Here is a 27,499-nt window from a genome sequence, read left to right as displayed (position 1 = left end):
GCTAAGATTTTCTTTGTACGCCTCTTTGTCTACTCCATAATTTTCTCTTCCCCTCCCCTAGGCCTCCTGGACTCTGTTCTGTCTCCCTCCCACATCTGAACAGAGCCCAGGAAAGCTTTGGGATCCATCACCAACCCTGCTTAGGGGGAGGGATTCTCCACCTTTTTTATATTATAACCCCTTTGGGCAAATCCGGTGAAGCCTATGGACCCCTTCTCAGAATTAAATGCATTACATAAAACACATAGGATTACGGAGGAAACCAATTATATTGAAATAGTTACAAAAAATGATTTTTTAAGTCCATGGACCTTGGGTTAAGAACATTTCTGTCACATGTTTCGCCTTGTCTCTGAGTTCCCTCCCCCAGGGGAATGTATTTTCTAAGCCTCAGCTTTCTCCTTGGGGTGAAGCAATCTCAGGTCTCAGCCGGTAAGAAGGAGGATTGGGGAGGAGTCATTGGGGGTGGGAGGGAGGTGGGACTTCCCCAGGTTTCCTAGAATCGTCCAAGGCTAAGCCTGCTCAGTGACATTCCTCCTCCCATTCTCCCTGCAGCTAAACTGAGGTTCCATTGGCAAACCCAGGAGCTCTACAGCCTTCCTCAACTGCAGTGGGCGTTGCAGAAAGGGTTCGGTCTGATTCATCCTGGGCCCCAAGACAGACTGGACCTGGAGGGATCTTACTGGAATAGTCTGGAGTGGAATTGGCAGACACAGGCCTCGGACTTGGTCAGGAATCTGCCAGGGTGTTTCAGACCACTTCAATTTGCCAGGGCTTCAGATCTTCCTCAGAAATGGTCCACGGGCCCTTGGCCTTCAGCCCCAGGACTGTCTCCCTTACTAATCCCTATGAAAATAACAATATCATCTTGTATATGGTCTTAATATTTACCAAGCACTTTCTTCACTACAACTTGGTGGGGGAGATGATATCTCCATCTTACAGATAAGGAAACTGAGGCAGAGGGTAAGTGACTCACCAAGGGTTACACAGCTGTTACACAGCTATTAAGTGTCTGAGGCAGGATTGGAACTCAGATCATCTGACCCCAAGTCCAGAGCTCTTTTTCATGATTCCGTGCTGCCTTCTAAAATCTTCTCATCCCTCATCCCTGGCTCAAGGATCATAGAAATAAATTAAGAGCTGGATGGGAAGGGCCTATCTCCTCGGTTTTACAGCTGAGGAATCTGAGATTTCAAAGAGGGTCAGTGACTGGTCCAAGGTCTCATAGTGGCAAGGCAGGATTAGAACCCTGGTCCGACTTTCTACTACAAGCAAGTAACCACCGGCTCAACAAGCAGTCGTGTAGGATGTGCTCGGTGCTAGTGAAATCCTTCCTGCCCTCGAGAAGCTTCCATTCCGGAGCGGAAGACAACAGGCACGTGTATGGGAGCACCCTCTCCATCCCCTGGGTCCTGACCCACGCGCACTTGGTCTCTTCTGCCGCTGACGCCGTGACCAGCAGGCCCCCCTTCCCTTCGGCCAGTCCGGCCACCCTGGATTTCACAAAGGAACATGGTCAGTGCAAGAGAATGCTTCAGGGCCGGGCGATGGGGAAGACTCACCTGAGCCGAGCAACGCGAAGGAAATCTTGTCCTCAGTAGCTACAGTTAGCACCCCCAGAACGAAACAGCAGGATGCTGGTGATCACGAGCAAAGCAGTCCTTGGGGAAGAGAGAAGCTGAGAAAATGCACTTCCCCACGTCCTGTGCAGAGGAGGGGGCTTTGGGTGTGGGGCGCTGCAGGTACTGCTACGCTCAGGTGAGACGGTGCTTAACTTCCTGAAAGGGTTTTAAAAATGCTAACTTTTGGGGAGAGATGGGGTTACAAACCGATCTCTGGATGGGGGTGGATAAGGGATTTATTTGGAATGAAGATGATGTAAAAACAAAAGGTATCAATTAAAAAATGTTTAAGGTACCAATGAATAAGTCTTCATGGTCTATCCAGGTGGTTTCCACCTTTTGAGTGTCTCCTATATCCCTAAAATTCCCCCAGGGCTTATACCGCAGTCAGACTGATTCCCTTCTCTGGCAGAAGCCCACACGATCTACTTCAGTTGCCTCAGGCCGCTAAAGAAGAACAGGTTCCCATTCCACCCCTCGTCCCACCCCCACCATCCCGTGATCAGTTGAGGATGGTGAGGACCTGGGAGGGGTCTGGGAAGAAGAGTGCCATTGCTGTCGTGTGGAAGAGGGACTGGCCTTGTCTGCTTGGCCTCTGAGGGCAGAGCTAGAAACAATTAGTGGAAATTGCAGGAGCACATTTAAGTTTGACGACAGAAAAAAAAAATGAAAACTCTCATAGAGAAGTTTCAAAGTGGAAAGGACACCTACTGGGCAGTGAGGGTCCTCTCAGGAAAGGGTTTTCAAACAAAGATTGAATGGCCCCCTGGTGAGGGATTTTTGTTGTCCAGTCGCTCAGGCAAGTCCAACTCTTTGTGACCCCATGGACACAATGTGCCTGGCCCTTCTATCCTCCACTTCTCCCAAAGTCTGTCCAAGCTCACATCTGTTGCTTCCATGACACTACCTACCCTCCTCATCTTCTGCCATCTCCTCTCTCCTTTTGGCTTCAGTCTTTCCCCAAATCAGGGTCTTTTCCAAAGAATTCTCTCTTCTCATTATGTGGCCAAAGTATTTAAGCTTCAGCTTCAGTATTTGACCTTCCAGTGAATCGCCTGAATTAATTTCTTTAAATGTTGACTGATTTGATCTCCTTGCTTTCCAAGGGACTCTCAAAACTCTTTTCTGGCTCAACTCAAAAGCAACTGGGAGGTGCCTTGACTGGAACTGATGAGAGAATGCTGACATTGGAGTCTTGGGACACAGGTTGGAATCTCAGCCCCATACTTCCCAGGGTGCCCTTGGCCAAGTCACTCTCTATAGGCCTCAGATTCCTCATCTGTAAAATGAGGAACTAAATGACCTTTAAAGTCTTCTAGCTTATTTTTTTTTCCTTTAAATTCAATTTGCTTTCAGGTTTGAATTCTCTCCCCCTCCCCCACTGAGAAAACAAGAAAAACTCAGCCACAAACACGTGTAGTCAAGTGAAACAAATCCCTTTATTGGCCATGTCTAAAAAAATATGCCTCAGTCTGCACTCTGAGTTCATCCCCTCCCTATCTGGAGCTAGGTGGCATGTTTCATCATAACTCCTCTGGAATTGTGATTGGGCATTGTTTGGTCAGAGTTCCTAAGTCTTTAAAAGTTGTCTTTACAATATCGTTGTTATTGTACAATTTGTCTTCTTGGTTCTGATCACTTCACTCTGAATCAGTTCCTACAAATTCCCCCAGGTTTCTCTGAAACCATCCTCTTCATCATTTTTTATAGCACAATAGTTTTTCATTACATTTATATCCAATAACTGGTTTAGCTGTTTCCCAATTGATGGGTACTCCTCCAGTTCCCACTTCTTTGCCACTATAAAAAGAGCTGCTATTAATATTTTGGTACATATGTGTCCCTTTCCTCTTTGGGGTATAGACTCAGTAGTATCAATATCTCTGGGTCAAAGGGTACACAGAGTTTAATAACTTTGGGGGTATAGTTCCAAATTGCTTTCCAGAATGGTTAGACCAGTTCATAGCTGCACCAAGAGTGCATTAATGTAGGTATTTTCCTACATCTCTCCTAGCATTTGTCATTCTCTATTTTTTTTGGTCATCTTTAACTTTGCCATTCCAATGAGTATGAAGTGGGACCTGAGAGTTCTGTGGTCTTCTAAGCACCCTTGTGATCTTCTAAGCAAGTTCCACTAAGTGAGGATTTGGGCAGAAGTCGCTAAAGAGTGTTCTGTGACTGGAAGAGGAAGGAAGCAAGCATGAAGCAATAGATGGTTCACTGGTATCTCAAAGACATAGAAGGGCTCAGAGGAAAGACTGAGACCCAGGCAAATCTTCTGGAGAGGAATTGTCAAAAGATAAGAATCCTCAGGAATTTTGTATTAATTAGCTAAATATCTCTCTTCCCCCTGTCCAAAGAGGGTGTGTGTGTGTGTGTGTGTGTGTGTGTGTGTGTGTGTGTGTGTGTGTGTGTGTGTGTGTATGGGGAAGGGGGGACACACAGGACTTACCATACTCAGGTAAAGTTGTCTTATCTCCCCTAGAAAAAAGAATCATTTACTCAACACTCAATTCACCCTTCAAATATTACCAAAGACACTCCCTTTCATGATGCCCACTTCTTCCTTGACTGATAGCCCTCAGTACAGAGACACCTAGGCTTGGAGGCAGCTAGGTGTGTTGGACCTGGAGTCAGGGAGACCTGAGTTTAAATGCTGTCTGTGATGCTTTCTAGTTATATGATGGATCAAGAACTATTCCTGGAGCCAAGATGGCAGAGGACAGGCAGCAACCCAGCTGAGTTCTTTCAACATTCCCCTCCAAACAACTTTAAAATAATGCCTCAAGTCAAATTTTGGAGCAACAGAGCCAATGAAAGATGAGAAGGAAACATTTTTCCAAGCTAAGACAACGTAGGAGGTCGGGAGAAGTCTGTGACGTGGGGTGGGGGCAGCCAGGGCACACACGGTGACAGCACCAGCAGCAAGCTTCAGCCTTCGGATGTTGCCATGACAGCAGCAGCGGTAGCTGCAGGGGCTCTCCACCGAACAGCAGTAAGGGGATTGGACAACTGGCCAGAAGGAGAATGCAGGGGACCCTTTGCTGGCACTGGGTATAGCTGGCACTGACTAACAACTCTGTTGTCCATGAGCAGTTGTGGGTGCTGTGCTCTACCTGGCTGCCCAACGAGGACAGCTATGTGATGCATTGGGGGTGCGGAGAAGACGTCCAGTTTGGGTGTTCAAATGGAGTAATGCCCCCCAAAATGTGCCAGGGTAGTTAGCACCCAACAAATACCCTCATCATCAGGTTTGAAGGATTCCAGACCCCATTGACCTGCTGCTTTGGGGAGGGGGTTTGGTGTATAGATGGAAGTGATGACAGATGGTACCCAGACCTTGGGGGTTGGGAAGCTCTCTGGCTGGGGCAGCTGGAACGAGTTCTTTAGAGAAAATTGATGCTGTCAGGATTTGTCTAGGCTACAGTAGCAATGCATGAAGATTTATTTGTCTGCCCTCTTATATCCTTTCTACCTGACATCCTTTCTTCTGCCCCCATCCCTGATAATAATAGTAACAATAGTTAACATTATATAGCACTTTTTTTTTTTGCAAGGTGATTGGGGTTAAGTGGGTTGCCCAGGGTCATAGAGCTAGTGAGTATCATGTGTCTGAGGCTGGATTTGAACTCAGGTCCTCCTGACTCCACAGCCAGTGCTCTATCCACTGCACCACCTAGCTGCCCTATATAGCACTTTTCATGTTATCATCACAACCACCCCGGGAGAAGGGTAATATAATTATTCCCATTTTTACATATAGGAAAACTGAGGCAGATAGATTTAGTGACTTGCCCAAGGTCACACAGCAACCCAGTAGTGTCTGAGACGATATTTGAATTTAGCTCTTTTGTGATGTCATGCCTAGCACACTATGCATCGTACCACCTCGTTGCTCAAGGTTTCCTCAGAGACCAACATCTCCTCCCTCAGTACCCCTTGTTCCTCTAGCTGCCTCCCGCCCCCCTTGGGGAAGTGAGAAGACTTGAAAGAATCGCAGTGTGAGAACTCCACTGCTCCTCTAACCCAATTGGTGCCCGAAAAACCCTACTCACAATCTCAGCCTGTAAAACTCCCAAGTGGTGCCAAGCCAGATTAAGATGTAATTGGGATATATTTAACAACACGCATGTTAAAATGAGACAACATAGACAATGTTAATTTGTGATCGTCCAAGTCAATCTGCAGCTTGACAAGGACCCATTTCTACCTGAGATTGACACTACTCCACGCGAGACAAGTAGTCACTCAGGCTTTGTCCGCAAACCTCCAGTGACGGGAAAGCCATTCCCTCCAGAGGCGGCCCATTCCACTTTTGGACTGCTCTGGTGGTTAGAAAGTTTTCCTGACACTCATGCATTGTTGGTGGAGTTGTGAAATGATCCAACCATTCTGGAGAGCAATTTGGAACTATGCCCAAAGGACTATAAAAATGTGCATACCCTTTGACCCAGCAATACCACTTCTAGGGCTATATCCCAAAGACATCATACCAATGGGAAAAGGACCTGCATGTACAGAAATGTTTATAGCAGCTCTTTTTTGTGGTGGCAAAGAATTGGAAATTGAGAGGAAACCCATCAACTGGGGAAAGCCTGAACAAGTTGTGGTATGTGAATGTAATAGAATACTATTGTGCTATAAGAAATGATGAACAGGCTGACCTCAGAAAAACCCGGAAAGACTTGTATGGTCTGATGCTGAGTGAAGTGAGCAGAACCAAGAGAACGTTGTACACAATAATAGCCACGTTGTGCGATGACTAACTTTGATAGACTTCTCTCTTCTCAGTAATATAAGGATCTAAGACATCTCCAAAGATCTCACGATGGAAAATGCTATCCACATCCAAAGAAAGAACTATGGAGTTTGAATGCAGATCGAAGCACACTATTTGCTATTTTTTTCCTTCTGTTGAGTTGTGTTTCCTCTTTCTGGTGGTTCCTCCTATTGGTTCTGATTCTTACTTACAACATCACTAATGTGAAAATATGTTTAATAGGAATGTAAATGTATAGCCTATATCAGATTGTGCACTCTTTTGGGGAGGGTGGTGGGGAGGGAGGGGAAAAAATTTTTAAACTCAAAAGCATATGGAAGTGATTGTTGATAAATCAAAATAAATTAATTTAAAAAATAAAAAATAGCTAGGTAAAAAAACCCAACCAAACAAAAAAAAAAGTTTTCCTGGAAGATGAAACTAAATCTGTTTGTGAATTCCATCCATGATGCCTAATGGTAGCCTTTGGGCCATGGAGGAAAGCTAATTCCTCTTCCCCTCCTAAGTGCTGGGCTTGGGAACAGGAGGATTGAGGATTGGCTGAAGGAAGAAGGTAACCTGGAACAGAAAGACTGAAGGTACCAAGATAATGTCCGGATGGTATATGGAAATTAATAGAGATTGACTAATAATTCACATCTTAAGGTTTTTGAAGTGGTTTTAGATTTACAGTTATTTAGTGGGTCAACAATTAATATTAATGAATACTAATCACTTACTATGTGCTGGGCACTCTACTAAATGCTGGGACTACAAAAGAGGCAAAAACATGGTCCCTGCCCTCAAAGAGCTTACAGTCTAATACAGGAGAGAATTCCTAAGTGACTAGGTGCCTACAAAGAGTAGACAGAAGGTAGGAGGAAGGAAGAGGGGGAAGACAGAAGCAGTGGACCCAGAAAGGTGTCTGGCAGAAGGTGGGACTTATAAAGGTTTTAAGTTCGGTCTAATCGTTTACTAAGTGTTTTCCCTACAATCATCTTATGAGGCCTCTAAAGTAGGGAAAACCCTCAACTCCTTAGCCCTCCAGCTCAGAGAGTTGATTATACCCAATCAATCCATTAGGAAAGATTTACTGAGGACTTTACATGTGCCTAGCCTTGTGTCTTGGCATTCATTTTCCTATTGTATCCTCAGCTCCAGTGATATAGGCAGAGTAGGGCAGAGCATCCATTAGACAGATGAAGCAGCTGAGGTACTGATCAGAGGCTTGGAGGAGGCGCCTCTGTCCTTTATCCCTTGCTACTTCTGGCCAGCCTCTCCTGTTTTGGGGCCTTCTTCAGCATCAGCTGTTTCTTGTCCCAGATCCAGAGGCTGCTGCCCGGGGGGGATCTGGCTTTCCTGGGCAGAGGGGGTGCCACTGGGCAGATTCCTGGAGGCTGTGCTGGTACATGTCCCACCAATGTGCACGCCCAGCTGCTGGGGCTTCTGGACCAATTTGGACCCAACCCAGGGTGACAGTTCGGGTCAGCAGGTGCCTCTAGGGATGAATACAGGAGGTGGAGTTAGGAAGACCTGTTCTTGCCCCTGCTACTATTCACCCTTTGCATGAAGAGTCCCTCAGGCCTTAAGCTGCCTTATTTTTGCACCCAGGGGAGAGATATTGGGAGAGGGAGAGATGTGCAGGAAGCCATAATCTCACAGGTCTAACACAAGTGTCTACCTGCATTCCAGAGGAGTTTCCCATCATTCCCAGCAGTTTGCCAGAGCATCTTCCCCGGGATCCTTACCCATCCCCAGGCAAAAGGATGACTATTATCTCCCATTTACAGGTGAGAACATTGACTCCCAGAGAAGGGAATCAATTAGATATTAGGTTTGGGTGTGATAAGACACCAAGTCTGGGGCTTTGCCCACTAGCCCACGTGTGCTCTCTCTCTGAAATGGGTTCTTAACCTTTTTGTGTCATGGTCCCCTTTGGCTGCCCAGGGCCATCTCACAATAATAGTTTTAAAGGCCTAAAATAAAATACCTAGAATTACGATGGAAACCAATTCTATGGAATCTGAGTACAGAGCCCTCCTGGAGAGAGCTTGCATTCCTAAGGAATAATAGCTGGGCAGCAGGAGAGCCTGTCTTCGGGAAGGACTCCAAACCCAGACAGTCTAGGTCATGCGATGTCTGGGCTCTGAAGCTGGAGCAGCCCCTTGCCATGTTCCTGGACCCCGCTCCTGTCCCTACCTGCATGACAGTGAACTGGAAGAAGAGGCTCTGCTCATGGAGGTCTCCAGCAGGAAGGCTGAAGAGGAAGGGAGCATTCCACACTGGGCTGCGTCCCACAATGGCCTGAGTCTCCCGGGAGTCCAGCAGCTGGCCATCCTGGTACAGGCCAATCACCACAGAGTGCTCTGAGAAGAAGGACAGAGAACAGAGATGGAGCAGCCAAGGTGGAATGCGGAGTGGGGTGGGGACATGGATGGCTCTGTGATGGGACAAATGGAGGTTTTTCTCTGAGCTGCCAAGAGAGAAGCGAGAGAAGCTAGAAAACCACAGCATCTTAGAGTTAGAAGGTGCTTGAGAGGTCAGCTAACCCAACCCCTCTTCCAACAAAGGAATGCCCTCTACGGTTTCCTCGGCAAGTGATCACTCAGCCTCCATGTGGGTACCTTCAGTGTATTAGCAGCTAGCTCATTCATTCCTCTTCAAACCATTGACATACTCAGGAGGGGTCTGAAGAGTTAGATTTGGGCCAGGGCAGGGAGGGGTTGAGGTCAATTAATTCATTCCCCCTTCCTCACCACCCTTGACCCTGGGTCTTCCCTGCCTGCCCATTCCCAGTGTCTTACCCCGGTGTCCTGGCAGTTGGCCCAGGCTGTGCAAGTTTTCTGCTTTGCGGACCAGCACCTTGATGCGATGGGCAGTAGCTTGATACTGAAGAAGGAGGAAGAGCTGGCCGTGGGACCCCATCCAGGGAGTCCTGAGGCCTGGTACCAGCAGGTCCTGAGAGCTGTGGCTCTGTAAGAGGCACGGAATTTTCTATTCATATTCTAAGGGTGCCCCCATTGATCGTAAGCCATCCCGCCTAAGCCCACACTTGCCTCTGCTTTAAGCAATCCCACTACCAGCCCCAAACTTTGAAGTCCTACCCCTAGGTCCTACGATCACACTCCCTCAACTCCTTGGCCCTGCCTCTCACCCCACAGCCCCTTCATTGTGTAGCCTGGTGGCTATGCCACTAGAGTCCTTAACTCCCCTTTTATCTCCCAGAGTCACTTCCCCATATCCCAAGACCCTGCCTCCTTTGGAAACAGGGTAGTGGAATTCTTTCCAGTGGGAGGGACTGTGAGGAAACTGTGAACACTGAGAGAGTGGGAGAATGCAATGTCCATAGAGTCATACTTCTCATGGTGGGGGAGATGGAGATGCTTGGTGGGCAGGGTGAGTGGAGGTGAATGCAGAGGGTGAGCAAGTGTGAGGTGGGCAGTGGGGTGTAGTTGTGGGCCAACTCTGAGAACATGCCCACTGTGCCCTTTTATCACTTGGCTGCCCAAGGTAGAAGTGGAGTTACTACTGAGGCTAGGGATGGGATGGTGAGTACCAAAGATGGTGGCTGACTCCCATAGATGGGAGGAGGCTTAATCATTGGATATGGGGAGTGAGTACCAGAACTGGACATAAATACTAGAAATGGAGTAGAGGTCAGAAATGAATACATCAGTGATGGGTGGGGAGTAAGTACCAGCCATAGAGGAAAGGAGGCAAATTTGAATGTCAGGGATGGAGGGGCAAGTGGCACAGATAGGAGCTGAGAGCCAGAGACACTGAAGATGAATACTGGGGATGGAGGTGAGAATGAGGATTAGAGGTGGATTCCAGTTATAGGGGCTGGACATCATAAATCAAGGTATCAGCACTGGGTGGGGAGTGAGTACCATCAGTGTAGGGAAGGGAGCATCTCAGAATGCCAGAGAGGGGGATGAGTGTGTAGGGGGTGGTAACAGGGTTACTGGGAGCAAGTCTGGGCAATAGAGGTGATCTCCATGGATAGGGGTGATTCCTAGAGATGAAAGGTGACTCCAAAATAGCCCTAAGCTGCCCAAGGCTCATTGTTCTTTCTCTCCCTCCTCTGAGCCTCCTAGGCCTTCTGGTTCTGCTCTCAGAAGCTGCTGATTAGCACAGCTCCCAAGGCCCCTGACCTTTTGCATTTTGCTCTTGATGGTGGACAGCTCCCGGGTGTAGCTGACCAGGCAGCCAGAGAGAGAATCTGAGGCCACCTGGGCACAGGGAAAGAATACTTCAGCCACAAAGTTGTTTCTGAGCCCAGGGAAATCCCGGCTGTAGACAGCCATCTGCAGAGCCTGTGCCCTCACAACCTGTGGGGTGCAGCCTTGGAAGCTGAACCTCTCATGGAACTCCACAGTAGGGCCAGGAGGCTGCAGGGCTGTTTTTTGGTGACCAGTCCTGCTTGGGACCAGGTACAACTTGACGTAGCATCCTCGGCCAGGCAGGGAACCCTGCGGTAGCTCCGATGCTCGGATGCCTGTCACAATCAGCTCCTCCTCCACTGGTGAATAACCCAGGGAGAAGCTGAGACGAGGCTGGGAGTGACCAGGGAGGCTGCGGGAGGCTGAGAGGGATCTGGGCCACTCCAGGGAGCTGACTCTGGCCATGGGCTTTCTCTGCTTCTTCTTGGATATGGACAGGAAATTAGGAGGTTCAGGGGGTTGTGGAGAGGAAGAGACCTGGGCCATGGGGCTCTGGGAAGGAGGCTCCCAGGCCTCGAGGGACTGGTAGTGAGGCTGGACAGACACGGCCAGGGGTTCTGAACGGGCCACAGCTTTCCAGACCTGAACCATGGCTGGGGTGGGCAGGTTGGCCGGTGACTGTCTCCACCGCCAACAGAATCCACAGCCCAGCAGGAGGCTGGAGAAGAGAACAGTGCACCCAGCTCCCAGGAAGACCTGTGGGGACACTGGAAGAGACAGGAATCAGGGATGTGGGGAGAGGGCTGTTACCAAGCACCTTGCCCTTCTCTGTCTCCGTCTGTCTGCTCTTTTTTGGTGAGGCAATTGGGGTTGTGACTTACCAGAGTCACACAGCTAGTGAGTGACCTCAGGTCCTCCTGACTCCAAGGCTGGTGCTCTATCCACTGTGCCACCTAGCTGCTCCATCTATCTCTCTGTCTCCCTCTCTGTCTCTCTCTCTTCTCTCTATGTCTGTCTATCTCTGTTTCTCTCTGTGTGTGTTTCTCTTTGTCTCTCTGTGTCTCACTGTGTCTCTGTCTCTCTCTGTCTCTATCTGTCTCTCTCTTCTAATGCCAAACTATCTCCTCTAAACCCCTTTAGGGCCCTCCTCTAATATCACTTCCTGGAATAATAACAATAATAGCAATTTCAGGTTTGCAAAGTGCTTTCTGTATATCATCTCAAGATTGGTGAGTCCTTCGCCCATCCGGTGATTCCATGAGGGAACCCAGCCCCTCAATCTCTGGACTTTCCCCCCTCCTCAGCAGCAGGCTTAGTGATGGAGGAGGGATCTGGGTCTCTATCCTAACCTACCTTCCCTTCTAGGTTGGGCTGCCCCCATGGAGGGAGCCTGGGAGGAGGGGGTGGTCCATAATGGGCTGAGCAGCTAGATAAACTAATTTTCAGTTGTGTGGATAATGTGAACATAGAAGGTAATGAGAGCCTCTGTGGGCATAACTTTTTAATACGCTTCAAAGAGATAGCATTATTACATCAGATTCTCACCAATGTGATTGGTGAGGGAGGTATGGTTTATTATCCCCATTTTGTAGATGAGGAGACTGAGGAATGTGGTTGCATGAAGTAGGTGACACAGAGTTACACCCTGAGACTGATGGCTCCCAGCCCTCTTTCCACCACCCCATACTAGCCTGACTGAGTGTAAGTACCTGGGTTTCCTTCTCTCAGACCACAGGATCTCATTCAGCTTCCTTCACTTCTGCTGTTTCAGAAATGTCTACCTATAGTCCTGTCCCAGGAAATGGAGAGGGGCAGAGGGAGGGGAGAGGGGAAAGTAGGACTAAACAGACTTGTAGATTTAAAGCCAGAAGGGACCTCTGAGGCTGCCAAGTCCAATTCCTCCTATTTTACAGATGAGGAAACTGAGGCTGGAGGCGGTTAGGCAGGATACGAGCTCAGGTCTTTTGACTCCAGGTCCAAGGCTCTCTCCCCTGCACCGCCAGAAGAGACCTCAGACGTCACCTAGCCCAACCTGTGCCTGTCCAGGAAGCCTATCCACGACTTCCCCAGCCAGCAGTCATCCAAGCCTCTGCTCAGAGGCTCCCAGGGACGGGAAGCTCAGCGTCTCCTTTGGCTGCCCATTCTAGTTTGGGACAACTCTAACCGGCAGGCCAAAATCTCCATCCGTACATCTTTCACCATTATTCCTTTTTTTGTCCCCAAGGACCAGTCTGTGCTCTTTTCTGCCCCACAGACAATCTTTGCAGTTCATACATAATGGTATTTCTTTTTTATCTGGATATGTGGTTCACCCCCTCCCCCACCCTCCACAGGATGTAAGCTCCTTGAGGACCATCACCTTGAATGGTGCCTGGTACACAGTAGGCACTAAATAGATGCTTATTGAATTGAATCTTCCCTCCTATGGTAGCCCTTTAAGCATTTGGAGGCAGTCTGTGCCCCTTTCTTCTTCAGGCTGAATATCTCTTTATCCAAACTCCATATTACCCTGACCTGGAGGCTCCTGACCATTCTGTGCTTTAAGTTTTATGAAGTGCTTTACAAATAAATATTGCCTCATTTTGTCCTCACAACAACTCCGCGAGGTAGGTGCTATTATTATCCCCATTTTACAGATGAAGAAACTGAGGCAGAGAGAGGTTAAATGACTTGCCCAGGGTCATGCAGCTTGACAGTGTCTGAGGCATCATGTGAACTTGTCTTCCAAGCGCTGCTACCAGCCTATGTGGTCATGGTCACTTTCCCTCTGTGCTCCTCAGTTTCCCCATTTGTGAAAATAAAGTTCTGTTGTATTTTAAAATGTGAAGGCCATCCTTAGCTCACACAAAAGAGAGGTTGTCGGATTTGGACCTTGGGTCAATGTTAGCTGGCCCCCTGGAGTAGATATATGTCAAAGTCTCTTCTAGTGTTAGGTACTGTGATGCTCTTTGCTGTCCCCCATCCCTTACCTAGTAATGATAATAGCTAACATTTATATAGTGCTTACTATGTGTCAGGTGCTTTACAATCATTTCATTTAATCCCTCCCAACAACCCTGGAAAGTGGGTGCTAGTATTATCCCCATTTTACAGATGAGGAAACTGAGGCAAATAGAAGTTAAGTGACTTGTCTAGGGTCACATAGCTAGTAAGTGTCTGAGTCCAGATTTAAACTCCAGGACCAGCTCTTTATCCACTCCACAACCTAGATTCTCCCCAGGTACTCCCTGTGCCCTCCTGCTAACCAGAGCACCCAGTCTTGGCTTCCTTTCCTCCATAGTATGCGGCCCCTCTGCCCATTAAAAATGCTCATTCTTTAGGCCTGCCTAAGCCTCATAGATGTGACAGAACTCACCTTGAAGGAGAAATCAGGATGCCTGAGAGCCAATAGTTTGCACTTTGTAAAAGAGTACAGGACAAAGGCTTCTCCAAAAGAATGAAATTTTAATGCTAAAACTTGGGGCAGTTTCTGCCAGAGGGGCTTTTCCCCCAGCACTTCTCAAATCAAACTGTTTGAGTCAGTCACCTGGTCCCCTTCTAAGTCAGGTCAGCGCCATAGAACATTGGACTGAACTCCAGATTTGAGGTTCCTGGTGCTGGGTTTGAATTCTGGCTTTGCCACTTACTACCTGAGTGATATGTGACAAGTCACTGGGCCCTACTCTGGAAAACGAGGAGGCTGAAAACATTTGCAGCAACGAAAACAAAGCAGATGCCCATTGATTGGCAAATGGCTACTCAAAGGTGGTCTATGAATGTGATGTATTATTAGTGTTTTACCCTAAGAGACGATGATATATGAAGAGTTCAGAGAAACTTGATAATATTTGTATGAACTAATGCAGACTATGGCAAGTAGAACCAAATATATAACAATATAAAGGAAAATAACACTAAGAGAGACTAGAATTGTATTCTTTGTTCTATGGGATGGGCGTGGCTCTCTGGGAGAGGGAGGTGTGACATACAGGGAGAAGTTGAGGTGATTAAAAACAAAAGATATCAGTAAAATGTATTTTTTTTTAAAAAAAAGACATCAGTATTCAGATCAATGCAATGACCGGTTTTGACTGCAGAGGGCTGATGGCCCCTCCTCTTAGTAAAGAGGTGGTGGGCTTCAGGTGCGGAATGAGACATAAGCTGTCAGACATGGTCTGTATTTCAATTTGTTTTGCTTACCTGTATTTCTTGGTTACAAGAGAGGATACTAGTGAGGGAGTTGGGTTGTTGCTAAATGACTGAGGTGTAAAAAAAAAAATTAATAGAATTGATAAAACTCTTTTTAATGAAAAAGAATAATAAAAGAGGGGAGTGGGCTGAATAAGCTCTAAGACCCCTCCTGGCTTTCAAGGAATGATTCAAAAATCCCATCTTCCGCTCCTGTCTCCAGTGCCTTGGCCATCCACCTGGGGCGGCTAGGTCTGGCTAGAGACTTCAGAAAGCTGCCCCAGGTCACAAGGCTGGAGGGGGCTGGCCACAGGCCCAGAGAAAGTCAGGGTTGCTGGAGTTTCAGCAGCTTTCACCTGTTCAGGGCTGTTCTTGCCTCCTGCCTCCAGGGCTGTAACCTGGGATAAACAGTAGGGGCCTTGTCTTGGCCGAGTGTGGGAGGTGGGGTGGGGAGAACTGAGTACAGAGCGGGAAGAGGCAGAGCCCTTAGCACAAGGGGCGAAAGAGAGTCCCAAGGCAGAACTTGGGGAAGGGAAAGGAGCTGGGCTGTGGTTTGCATGTGATTTGCATTTGGCATTTAGCAACTGCCATCTAACCTTGTCCGCCATAAGGAATGGGGGGTGAGGGTAGAGTGAAGGTCACCGTGTCCGCATTCTTCTCTTTATTCCTGCTCTCACACTCGCTGCCAGCACCCCCAGTCCCTGCCACAGGAAAGGGGGGAGTGAGGGGCCCAGCTAAGCAGAAGAGAGGAGGAAAGCAGGAAGGACCCCAGGAAGCTCTGCGGAGTCCTCAGAGACCAAAATCTCAGCTCCAACAGCTAGGGACTAGAAGAATTGTCAGAAGGACAAAGTTTTCCGTAAATATTCCCAGTATTCTTAGAATCTTTCTTCAATGTCTCTATCCCCCTCCAGGTGTCTAATGGAAGGCTAAAGGCTTTTAAATAATTGTTAATAGGTGAGAGGTCAGAAGGGACGGGGCAAGTACAGGGGAGGACTTGCTCTCTCAGACCTAAAACACTTCTGTGACTATTTAGAAATGAATTCCAATGTTCCAGTTTCACCAGAAGGAAGAAGGATGACCAGGACAGTAAACAGGCTGGAGGAGAAAAGATGGTGGTGACGGGAAGGGTGTGAGGCCATGGGGTGGATAGCCTACAGTGGGTATCTCTCCCAGAAGATGAAGATACAAGGGAGGCACAGAACTAGAGGAAAGGACTTTCTGGGAAGCCTTCTGGAGTCTGGATTGTAGAGGCAATGTGCCTGTCCCTTCAAGGGCTGGACTGAAAGAAAGCAGGAACGCCACAGTCATTCCAGACCTGGTCTCCTAATAAGTCTATGGCCTATTACCTCCCTTTTCCGGCTACCTTCACTTACTCTGCGTAGAAAGTAGGGAGAGGACTTGTCCCCATTGTTTAGGCAGGGAAAACTGAGGGGAAAAGGGAAGTTCTTGAGCACTTTTTGAACCTGGGTAAATCATTTCGAAACTCCCAGCCTCAGCTTCCTCATCTCTAAAATGGGGATAATCCGTGACTATTTAATTCACGGAGCCGTCATGAGAACCACGAGAGAAGATGTGGGCAAAACATTCCAAGGCACCATTAAAATGTTGGTTACTCATGCTCCAGGTAGGGCAGCAATGGTGAACGTGGAAAGAAAACTCAGGTCTGCAGGCTCCAAGGAACATGTTTGTGTATATAAATGTTTGTGTGCATCAGATTTCCTCACTATTAGCAAGAACAGGAAGGGGAGGGTAACTCAGATAGAAAAGCAACATGGAGTGGAAAAAAGATGATTGGACTTGGAGTCGGAGGGAGCCGGGTTCGAATCCTGACTCTGACACTTCTTAGCTTTGTGCCTATGAACAAACCATGATATCTCTCCGAGCCTCAGTTTCCACTGCTATGAAACGGAGCCATTATTACTTTCACTCCCTACTTCATAAGGAAAGCATCTTGTAAGCTTGAAGAAGATAGAAATACCATCTACCCACCCACCTCTTGACAGAGAAATGATGGACTCAAGATGGTGGCTAAGACATACACTTTGCTTGACTACGAGTATTTGTCACAAGGCTTTGTTTTCTTTTTCCTTCCCCTCCCCCCAGCAGGTTGGATGAGGGTGGGAGGGATGGAGACACAGATAGGGTAGCAAAAAAGAAGAAAATAAAGAAAGAGAGGATTATTGTAGGTTTTTTTTAAATGCAAAGAGAACAGAAAGAAACATCAGCAAGACAGCTTTGAAAAGCTACTGCTTGAACTCACCTGAAAAGAAAAGCAAGATGTATGTAACTGAGATCTGTTTTTTTGTATACAATTCTCAGTGTTCTAAAGAGAAATGCCCATTTCATTCGGTGTTTGTAAAGTTCAGAATAAACATTTTTAAAATGTGAGTTATTGGTGCCCAAGGAAGTAGCTTCAATGGCAGGAAAGAAGGAAACCTAGGAACCCTACCTCCTGGTATTAGAACCCCCTCCCTGGTCCCCTGCAGTTACCCACCCCTAAGAGTCCTCCTTATCTCCTCTCCTGGCCCCAGTCTTCCAGAGTTTCCAGGATGCTCCACCTACCCCAGCCCTAGTGAATCGCTGTCCACCCTGGCCAGGTGCTGACCCCCCCACCAGCCCCACCTCAGTATTACCTGCTTCTTGTTCGTGGTGGGGATTACCAGGAGCCTGGGGGGCTCGAGGCCAGCTCCCTGCTGCAGGCATGGACATTTCTCTCAAGAGTGGATAGATCAAGGGCCAGCTGGGGCAACCCTGGGGCTGCCCTGAGAAAGACCTTTCTGGGTGGTGGTCAAGGGCCCAATCTGCCCTGCTTAGTGCCTGGCCTACTGAAGAGCTCCTGGGTTTCAGGTGCCTTGGGCAAAGAGACAGAAGATTGGAGCACAGGGGCCCCTGGTGCCAGTCTGATACACCTCCGTGAGTGTATTCTGAGGTTGAACAGAGCAAGTTTATTGCTATTCAGTTCCACCCCTGGTTGGGGCGGAGGCTGGTTAGAGGCGGGGCACCTGTGAGAGAAAATTCCCCCCTTTCTTTGCTTTTTTTTTTCTTTTTTTTCCCCTGGGGGCTAAGTTGTGCAAGGACTACTCTGACGGGCAGAGCACCCAACTCAGAAGATCTGGGTTCAAATCTTAGCTCTGCCTCTTACTACCTTATTCCTCTAGGTCTTAGTTTACTTATCTGTAAGATGAAAGGATTGGCTTATGTAAAGCCCCCCTTCAAGCTCTAACATTCTTTGCCCCAGGCTCAGATATGAGGGAGAGGGAACCAGGTAGTGCAGAGCTTGCTCTGTGATTCTCCCTCAGATCCCTCATCAAAAGGAGGGAGAGGGACAGTTGCATTCACTCGCCATGATCACAGATTCATATGTTAGAACTGGGTGAGACCTTAGAGACTGATCTAGTCCAACCCCTCAAGTTACAGATGAGGAACCTGAAGCCCAAAGATGAAAGTAACTAGAAGTAGAAAGGACTAGAAAGCAGGTCTCATGCCTTTAAACCGGCGCTCTTCCATTGTATAAGGATGCTGCTTCCTTAGATACACGCTCATCTTCCTTCCTTACCATCTATCCAAGTCATCTTTCAAGGCCAAACTCAAATCCCCACACCTTCGGGGAAGCCTTCTTTGGCCATTCCCAATCTTACTGAATTTTCCTTTAACTGGAGACACACTACACAAATTAATCCCATTTGCTCATCATCAGATGTTTATCCTTTATTTTCCTGTTTTTTTCCCCATGAATTTGAATCTCATGTCCCCAAAAAGTAAATGAACTGTCCTGTGGTCACATAGCTAGTAAATTTTAAAATCAAGACTGGAATCCAGGTCTCTGACTCTAAATAATCATAATAACTATTATAGCTAGCATTTATGCAGCATTTTAACATTTGCAAAGCACTTGACAAATATTACCTCATCATAACAGCCATGGGAGGTATTATTCCTCCCATTTTACAGATGAGGAAACTGAGCCCAATAAAGGTTAAGTGACTTGCCCAGGGTTCCCCAGTTAGTGCCTGAGGCAGGATTCCAATTTAGTTCTTCCTGACTCAAGTCCAGTGCTCAGCCTACCAAACCACCTAGCTGCTGCTTTCCCCACCACCGAGCTGCTAGAGCAGGTTATAATAGATGGCCCAGTACCACATACCTCTTGTCTCTCTAATTGTTGGCATGCCCTCCTCCAGCAAGGCCAGAATCTTTGGGCCTCTCTTATAGTGCCTAGCACTGGACTGGGAGTCCTAGTAGATGACCCTTCTTCTGCCTTCTTTCCCCTACCTCCTCACATTTCTTCTCATTATCCTTGGGATAGCACTCACTTTCAGCAAACTTGAAATCCAGTTATTTAGGACTTAGGCTATACTGCCTGAATAGAAAAGGTCTGGCAAGTGGAAGACTCCTGAGCCATAATGCACTGCAAAGGTACAAAACCTCACCACTAATCTCGGCATTAGCCAGGATGAAGGCCTAATGTTTCATGTAAACCCCGTTAAAAGAAAAGCACCCAATCCCAAGTGTGAACTACACAGTCCAGGAGTAGAGGGGGAAGTGAGATGGTGCAGCAGAAAAGAACTGTTCTGGAGTCGAAGGATGTGAATTGAAATCCCATTTATGGTACTATCTGAATAACCTTGGATATATTTACCTTGTCTGGGCATCAGTTTCTCAATCTGTAAAATGAGGGGGTTGGTTGGATTTAATGGCCTCTGAGGACACTTTGAGCTCCAGATCCATGACATGCATTCAAAATCAAATGTGTGTGTGTTCAACTCCCAGGTATGTGAGTTAGCTTACTCAATGTGTATGGAGTCTAGACTCCACCTGCACCTATCCCCACAACTATTGAATGGTGGCTGTTATCAGAAAGGAATTCTAACTTAGGATAGGTGGTGGAGTCCAAAGGGGAGTTTTCTTAACCCAAACCTTAAATAGAGGATGAGTTGGTGAATTCCTCTTCGGCAATATAAGGGACACTGAACAACTTTGGGTTAGGGCAGCATGTCTTCTGTCACTAACCCATTAGCACCTTAGTTATCAGAATGCTCCTACCAGGAACTCATTAGCAAGTAGTCGATGAGTTCCTTAGTTGGGCTCTGAGGGGATGGAACAAGACACTCCTTCGATGGAGAAGGTTTAATTAAGGTAGGGCTGGCCAGGGCTCTGTTGGTGGTAAGGGGTGAAGAAGTTACAGAAACTCCCATCTCTCATACTTCCCTGGTTTAGCAGGCCTAGAACACACACCTGAAGACAAAAATCATGGAAAGAGGTCCTTTCTAGTTAGAGCCCTTCTTGGACTGCCCCCTGGTGGCCAGAAGTCAAGCCCATGGCAGTTGGACAGCACCAAGGGCCCCTAGAAGCCAGTAAGGGTTTGGTAGGTATCATGACCAAACAGGAGATAGAGAGCATTAAGGAAAGCAAAATGGATAATTTTGATTACATTAAATCGAAAAGGTTTTGCACAAACAAAGCCAATGCAACTAAGATTAGAAGGAAGGTAGAAAACTGGGAAAGAATTTTTACAACCAGTCTCTCTGAAAAGGACCTCATTTCTAAAATATATAGAGAATTAAGTCAGTGTTTCAGAGGAATGACTTGGACTCCAAGACGGGTCTTTTGCACTCAAAGTCTCGCTAGAAAACCGCATTTAAAAACTCACACAGGCAAGGACGTGTCATCTCCCTTCAAGTCATCACCTTGGAGAGCTAGCATCCCTAGAAGGATGCAGCCATCACTCAGAAGGAAAAATTCTCTTTGATAAAGGCCTTTGGAGCCTGATTACAGGTCACCCAAGTACAGCAGGCCCATTGTTTCAGTCATTCTTTGCTTTTGATTGCCAGAGGACTGACTCTTCACCTTATTCATCAGAACGTGCTCAACCATGACTTGCTGTTTCCAAATACCTACATTATTGGTGCCCAGCTGAGCTCCAGCTTACAGATGACCCATGCTCATTTGCATCAATGGGCTGATAGTCTGAAAGGAAAAGCTGTTGCATACTTCTGTCCTGGTCTGTTGATGGACGGACTCGACCAAATGATCAGCCAGAGGGAAAATTTGGTTGGCATCTCTGGTCCGTCAGGCAGGGCATGAGCTCAGAACTGGAGCTGACAAAGACACAGATTGGGGAAAACTGGATGCAAGGCAAAGCTGGAGGAATGTCTCTCCCTCCAGACAAGGAACTGCCGGAAATGGCTACTGGGCTCTCTGTCCTGTTCTCATAACCACCTGTTCCAGGACTGTTGCCCTCAGCCCCACACACCCACTCACCAAGTCACAGAACATTTTATACAAAATATTATATATAGTATAACAGCAGCAAAGAGGCAGGGGCCTGTTCTTGTGAAGAGGTAGAAGTTTATTGGAATATAAACATTCAAAGAACATGTAAGATAGAAAATAACAACAACATATACAGACCCTTGCTGTAAGAAGACATCTGAGGTATTCATCCACCGCCTAGGCTACCCATGTGCTATCACATTTTCTTGTTAGAATATATAAGATATGGGGGAGGGGGAAGGAGGGAGCAAAGCTGCCCTCGCTGTTTGGTTTAAAAAAAGGTCCTTTCTGGGGAAGCAGATCTTAGAGCCAGGGCCCTTCGTCTGTGTCCTCCACTGGCACACCCCCACACGCTGCCATCTGGCTGGGGGTCTGCCCAGATGAGGTGACGCCAGGCTGGCTTTACTGGGGGAGACCTCATGACCGCAGAGACCTCCTGTGCTATTCCTGCTTCCTCCGGGTGGAAAGCCCATCCGGCACAACCGAACCCCTGAGAACTACACGCTGCACACTGCTTACACGAGCTTGAAGCCAAGCGGAGGGCCCAGGACAAGCCAGTGAGGAAGGCCCAGTCACCCCCACCCCGAGCCCGACTCCTGTCTTGGGGACCGATGCTGGTTTCCAGAGATGCACCTCCACCCCACAAGGTCTGATTCATGGGTGGGATCTCCGAGCGCCAGGAGAGGAACCCCAGCTGAAGACAAGAGGCTAGGCTGCACGAATCTGTCGTGTGCTGGTGCTCCTTAGCGGTCTTCCTTCCTTTCCTGAGTTGGACTGATCGTAGTCTGCGCTCTCCGCCCAAGCCAGCATAATCTAGAGCGATGCTGTGCTGAGAAGAGCAGGGTGGGAAGCGCTCGCTGTCCTGCAGAAGTGTTCACGAAGCTCTGTGCAAGTGCCTCTTGTCACAACACTCGGACGAGAGGCTCTGGACCGCAGGGCCAGAGGGAAGAGGAAGCAAGCAGGAGACCTGGGTCCTCACCCCCGGGGCAGCGAGAAAACCTTACTCTTTGGCTCCAACCAACAATGTCCCCAAGGCCTCGATGATGCTATTCACGGGGCACATGCTGCCCTCAAATGCAGGATGGTGGGCATGGAAGAGTTGTGACAAGCCCCATTTTGGCAGGAAAGGGGCTTTGATCTCCTAGGGGAGAGTCTGGAAACCCAAGCTGGCATGAGGAATGAGTCTAAGCTGCCCATCTCCTCTCTCTGGCTCCTATCCCTGAGTCATCTGCCTCTTGCCTTTCCTGCCCCTTCTCTGTGGTCCTAAGGAAAGGCCATTAGGGCTGGGACACCAAGCTATTTGCTTAGCTTTAGGGATGGGGTGCTTTTTTTCATCTTTGGTGCTACAATAATAATAATAATTATAATTATTATAATAAAAATAAAAAACAAGTCATCAAAACACATATAAAAAGATTTCAGAGATGCAAATACTTCCTGAAGAATCAAACATCAACAATTACAAATCTTGAGGTATTTCAAAGAACCCGATGCAGGCAGGTTAGGGGATGTGGGGGTGAGGATACTGAGTTGACCCCTCGAGATAGATGGAGCGGGAAGGGAGGTATGGGAGTAGAAGAGGCCAAGGGGAAGGCCAGGACAGTTGAGGGATGGCCTGGCCAGTGGAGTGTGGGGCATGTGGACTTGAAGGACTCCGGGGGAAGGGATGATAAAAGGGCATATTTTCCTTGGGATGAGATGAGGCGAGTATCCTTGGGTGACCTTGGATTGTACAAGACCCTGAGAAGTGATTCCTGTCCCTCAGTAGATAACTCAGTGGTGCTTTGGGGCTCCCCAAGGCCACCCTCAGGCCCTAGGCCCCATTCTATGAGACAGTTAAAAATGGAGCAGGTAACCCTGGGGCTTACTGGGGATGTGATCCAACCAGGTAACCCAACATCTCCAGGGGGTGGAGTGGTTGGAATGGATAAGATGCCCAGTCCTCACCCTCAGAAGAGGGGGAGGTGACAGGGCACCCTTAGAGATCATCTTTCCCACGTGACTTAGGGGAGGGGTGAAGCTTAAGGACAGAGCTGGCAGGATGAGGCAGTGACAATGGTGGTGACGATGAACAAGTTGGAAGGGAAATAAATTAAGGGGAAGGCTTACGGAGGGGAATCCAATCCCCTGCCGGCTCTCAGATTGTCGATACACTGTGCTGCTCCAGGCTGGGAGACCCCAGTCACTCCCCATCAACTAAGACAACGGCTGATTGGACAGCGCTGTCCCCCCCTCCCTCCCCAGGGGCACAGCAGGACTTGAATGGGGCTGGACAGAAGGGCCAGCCAGGGCCCTTGCTATCCAGCTGGATGGTGCTGGGGAATGAGGTAAAAACTGTTCAACTCCTTTCCTGGCTCTTGAGGTGGGGAGCTGGGCCTCCTGACCCATCAGAGGGCCCAGCTGGTTGAGGGCTCAGCGCTGGGGGTGCCCCGTGATGAGGTAGGACTTGGGGAGCAGTGGGAGCTGACGCTGCTGCTGCTGCTGCTGCTACAGGTGCTCTGGGGGGCTGGGCTGGCAATGAGGTGGACCACAGGCTTCTGGGCGAACAGCACACCTGGGGCAAAGAAAAGACACGTTGGGAAGAGAGAGTTGGTGCTTTACCCTTTTCAGTCTCATTTGGGGGATCCTGGCCTCCTCAAAGGGGCCTGCTGCAGGGCTGACAGAAGAGTAGAGGCCAAGAACTCAAGAGTCCCCAACTTTCACTCCCCCACTGCCCAAATGAGCAGTCTGCCAGATCTGTCATGGCATCCACCTGGAGCCTGCCCTCCTCCACCGCCACCCCCCCCCCGCATTATGCCACAAAGAGGCCATAGGCGCATCCAGGGCTGGGTGGGCTTCTCAGAAAGACCAGCCTCTCTGTCTCCCTAAAGCCTTCCCTCGGTGACTGCTCCCACAGTCAGCCAGAAAGGGTGGGGAGAAGGCTGGTGACCAGTGACGGAGAGAACACCGACCATTTTAAGAAACCTGGGCATGTCCTCATTGCTCTAAATGCCCTGAAGTACAGTTCATGCCTTTAACGGAATGTCTCATCAAGAAGTCTCCATCTAAAGGGGAAAACTGAGCCTCTCACTTCTGTGAGAAGGCCGCTTGGCTGTCCTTTCGCTCCCAACCATCGTGTGAGTTAAAAGATCAGATATCATCGCCCCCCTGTAACAGCTGAGGGCTGCCCGAGGCTGCCCAACTCCTCCCCTCTCCTTAGCACCCCACAGACCACTTCAGTGCTGAAACTGCCCACGGGGAGAAACCTCGTGGGTGGTGAGGAAGCAGGGGAGCCCTGAAGGTGCCACCTTGGGAGAGGGGCCAGAGGAACCACCCCGTGCTGCTCCCTTCACCTGCGTAGATGGTGCCATTGATCTCTACAGACATGTTAATGCTGCCAATGCCACCTGTAGACAAGTTCAGTGCTGCTGCTGCTGCCGCCGCCTCGGAGCGATCTTCTGCCAGGAGACATGGAAAAAATGGGGCTTGGTTAAGCTAGGTTAGAAGGTTTCCCCTTCCACCATCTTTCTGGTTCCCTGGGGACTGAGCTCAGAGTCACGGGGAGCAGGCTCTGGTTTCCTCCACGGCTCCATTATCACACAGACCATCCAGCCCTTCAGAATGGCCATTAATCCAAACCAGACTCTCCACTGCTCGCCCATCCTTTCCCAGCACATACTTTCACCCCAACCCATTGCTGCTGACACAGAGACTCAGAAAGTCTAGCATTGCTGGAAGAACCCGGGCAGCTGGAAGCCTAGATCTCTGCTAATCTAAGGCCAAGAAGGAAAAAGCCAGGATTTGGAATATATCTCTTTTGCCACCAAATCCTGGAACCCTAGGTCATCTGACTCTCAAACAGGTCTATCCCTAAACCATCAGAGAGCAGAGTTTCTATCATGTCCAAGAATGGGGATTTGTAGATCTTCAGTTGAGAAGAATCTTCCCCAAGAATCTCGTTCCTCCATGACACCTGGCCAACAGACACTCAGACAGTTGGCCAGCTGGAGAGGTTTCTGAAGCACAGATCTGACTGTGTCACTGTGGCCCCCTCACTCCTGGAATAAAACGGGAGCCATTTCAAATTCTCCACACCCTGGATCCAGCCTACCTTTCCAGCCTTTTCATACATGACCCCCCTTCTCAGCTCCTACAATCCAACAAAGCAGCCTTTACACATAACTCATGTTTCTGCACAGCCCCCCTCCCCCCTTGCCTTCCTCACACATTTGGCACAATGTCCTACGTGAGCCCTCCCTCTTCCTCTCAATTGTCTTCGACGTTGTATGTGTATACAGGCAGTCTCTCCCTAAAGAATGTAAGCTCTTTGAGGGCAGGGCCATTTCATTTATGTCTTTGTAGCCTCAGTGGCCCTTCTGATACACCTCACAAGACATCCTCTTCTATTTCTAAACTACTCTAATTGTTAGAAACAAGCACAAATCTGACTCCTTGGCCTTTCGCTGGTTCAAGGCCCGTCCTCTGGAGCCCTCCAGAAGTCTGATGTCTCTTCTCTATAACAACCTTCAAAGTGTGGGGCCCAATCTCTGGAGCAGAGGCATCGAACTCCAAGCAGATTAAAATGTAATCAGGAAACATTTAACAAAAAAAAAAAAATGCAACACAGATGATGTTAATTTGAAGCCCAGATAATTTCTCTCTGAGTTGAGCACAGCAGGACTGTGACTGCCTTTACTCTAGATACTGGTCCCTAACAAACCAGGTTTCCTCAATTACAGCAATACCGCTGGGCAAGTCTGTCTTTCTCCACCACCAAGCTGCATCCCCACCTTTCTTAAAACAAACTTTCCCCTGTTCTTCTCCAGGTCCTGGGAGAGTTAGCTCAAGAGAGGAAGGGGGAGTGTTTGGTAGGCTCAGTTAAAATTCAGGGTCAGCCTCAGCCATAAAGCAGAAAGAGAAGCTCAAAGGCCCAGGTAACTCCACTGGTCATTGAATGAAGAGCTTTCTTAAGAGCCCTCCTGGGACTTTCAAGCTCCCTGTCTCAGTTTCTCCTATACTCTGGGTGAACGTGGGCAGGTGGGAGCTCTCTGGAAAAGTCCAGGTCCCTTCAAACCTCCATCTTTTCCCCAAAGGCCTCCAGTGCACATTACTGACTAATTTGGTACGTAGTCGAGGTTCCTGAAACAAGTAGGAAAGGGGAGTGAGGGAAGGAGAGGAACATGGGGAGTGGGTGGGGCAAAGGAAAACGCAATACAAAGAGGGGAAGGATGTCAATTATGCCGCCAAACTTGTATCTCCTCCTTCTAGTCATCTCAGAAGACCATCAGTGGGCTCACCTTTGCTGGGAAAGGAAGCTTTCTCACTGCCCAGCCTCAGGCTAACCGCCCCCTACACTGGCCTCAGTAATGATGGGTGTCCCTTCCTCCCTAAATCTGCCTTGACTTTGCCTACATCTGGGAAGAAGGCTGAGCCCTTTAATTTAACTGGATCAAAAGGGATGGGGGGGAAGAAACACCAGCTGTTGCCTCTGAAGGTCTGCAGCCCCTCCTCCTTCCAGGTTTGCCAGAGGGGCAGGATGAGGTGGGACGCTGTGACCTGACATGCCCAAGTGTCTATGACATCCTCAAGGTCCTTGCTAGGAGCTACTTCTTCCTGATGACCTGTGGACTGTGGTGGTCACCCCTTCTCCCTCCGTGCCCAGTGGTCGGTGTCCCTGTCCCCAAGGCTACCACTGACGGCAACTGGTGGGAGGGCCCCAAGGGCAGGACGCCCAGCTCTTGTTTCCTCACCCCTGCCGTTGATTTTTACTTTCATGGGCAGCTGTCGGGCCACGCTCAACAGGTTTCGATGGAAAGCTTGCTGCACAAACCGCTGCTCCTCCTCAGTCATCCTCGATGCCTTCTTCTCTGGAGGCTCCCCGGCCTCAAGCCGTTCCCGCAGCTGCTCCAGGGTAGCGGTGCGGGGGCCTGTCTGCTGGCCTCCTGCCAAGGTCACTGGCACAGCCAGCCGGTTGGGCATGGGCACTGTCATGGCAACTCCATCACCTGCCAATGGGATCAGAATAAGGCTAAGGGGCTCTAACACCTACTTTACCAGTGCACCCGATGACCCCCAGGCTTGAGAGCCTGGAAACGTAATTCTGGCCTTCTGATTCTCCCTTTCCTCCCCAAGCCTGGGCCCCTGGGAGTCACTGACCTTTCCTGAGAGTCGCTGCTGGGGGCAGCCGAGGGCCACTAGTCCCGCCGCTGCCGCCAGGGGCAAGTCCAAGGATGGGGAATCGGATCTTTGGAGGGGAGAGCAGGGAGGTGGGCCCAGCAGGGCTGTTGGGGGAGTAGCCAAAGAGGGAGGAGCTGTAGCTGGGACGACGGCCCTCCCGCCGGTTGCCATCAATGGCAGCCTGGAGCTCAGCTGGGGAGCTCAGAGCCTTCTTCTCACATTCATAGGCATACAAGTACTTCATGTACCTGGTAGGAAGAGTCAGAGGAACAAGTGACATAGCTCAGTCCATGCCAACAATGTGGGTCCAGCCTCCTTTGTCCCCCCCCCCCAGGTGCGGGCTCCCTCCCCAAGGAAGC

The 27,499-nt window shown here is 48.9% G+C and overlaps 3 protein-coding genes across 11 annotated transcripts in view; 1 reads left to right on the top strand and 2 right to left on the bottom strand.

Annotated features, from left to right (window-relative positions):
- The window catches only part of LOC110213925 (uncharacterized), a 54,359-nt gene extending 52,428 nt beyond the window's left edge, over window positions 1-1,931 (top strand). For all 9 annotated transcript variants that reach the window (XM_020994505.2, XM_078150810.1, XM_078150808.1 and 6 more), the window contains one exon: window positions 556-1,931. In XM_020994505.2, coding sequence (XP_020850164.1) covers window positions 556-564 — 9 coding nt within the window. In that variant the 3' untranslated portion in view covers window positions 565-1,931. The remainder of the gene's footprint in view (window positions 1-555) is intronic.
- Window positions 1,932-3,045: 1,114 nt separating this feature from the next.
- Window positions 3,046-17,638, bottom strand: LOC110214078 (synaptotagmin-5-like). Its single transcript, XM_020994727.2, has 5 exons — window positions 17,348-17,638; window positions 10,539-11,314; window positions 9,189-9,357; window positions 8,584-8,750; window positions 3,046-7,882 (listed from the first exon to the last, which is right to left on the bottom strand). Exons 1-5 carry the CDS (start codon window positions 17,421-17,423, stop codon window positions 7,688-7,690), a joined length of 1,383 nt encoding a protein of 460 aa, XP_020850386.1. The 5' UTR covers window positions 17,424-17,638; the 3' UTR covers window positions 3,046-7,687.
- Window positions 17,639-21,039: 3,401 nt separating this feature from the next.
- Window positions 21,040-27,499, bottom strand: part of ARID3B (AT-rich interaction domain 3B) — a 55,282-nt gene continuing 48,822 nt past the window's right edge. Inside the window, exons 6-9 of the mRNA XM_020994653.2 lie at window positions 27,120-27,388; window positions 26,714-26,968; window positions 24,317-24,421; window positions 21,040-23,538 (exon numbers count right to left, since the gene is read on the bottom strand). Coding sequence (XP_020850312.1) covers window positions 23,372-23,538; window positions 24,317-24,421; window positions 26,714-26,968; window positions 27,120-27,388 — 796 coding nt within the window. The 3' untranslated portion in view covers window positions 21,040-23,371. The remainder of the gene's footprint in view (window positions 23,539-24,316; window positions 24,422-26,713; window positions 26,969-27,119; window positions 27,389-27,499) is intronic.

The sequence above is a fragment of the Phascolarctos cinereus genome, unplaced genomic scaffold, assembly GCF_003287225.1.
Source record: "Phascolarctos cinereus isolate Bilbo 61053 unplaced genomic scaffold, phaCin_HiC Scaffold_3;HRSCAF=262, whole genome shotgun sequence".
In the NCBI taxonomy this organism is placed as follows: Eukaryota; Metazoa; Chordata; class Mammalia; order Diprotodontia; family Phascolarctidae; genus Phascolarctos; species Phascolarctos cinereus.
Note: the sequence above shows the minus strand (reverse complement) of the source record. Positions and strands in the feature narration are given on the sequence as shown.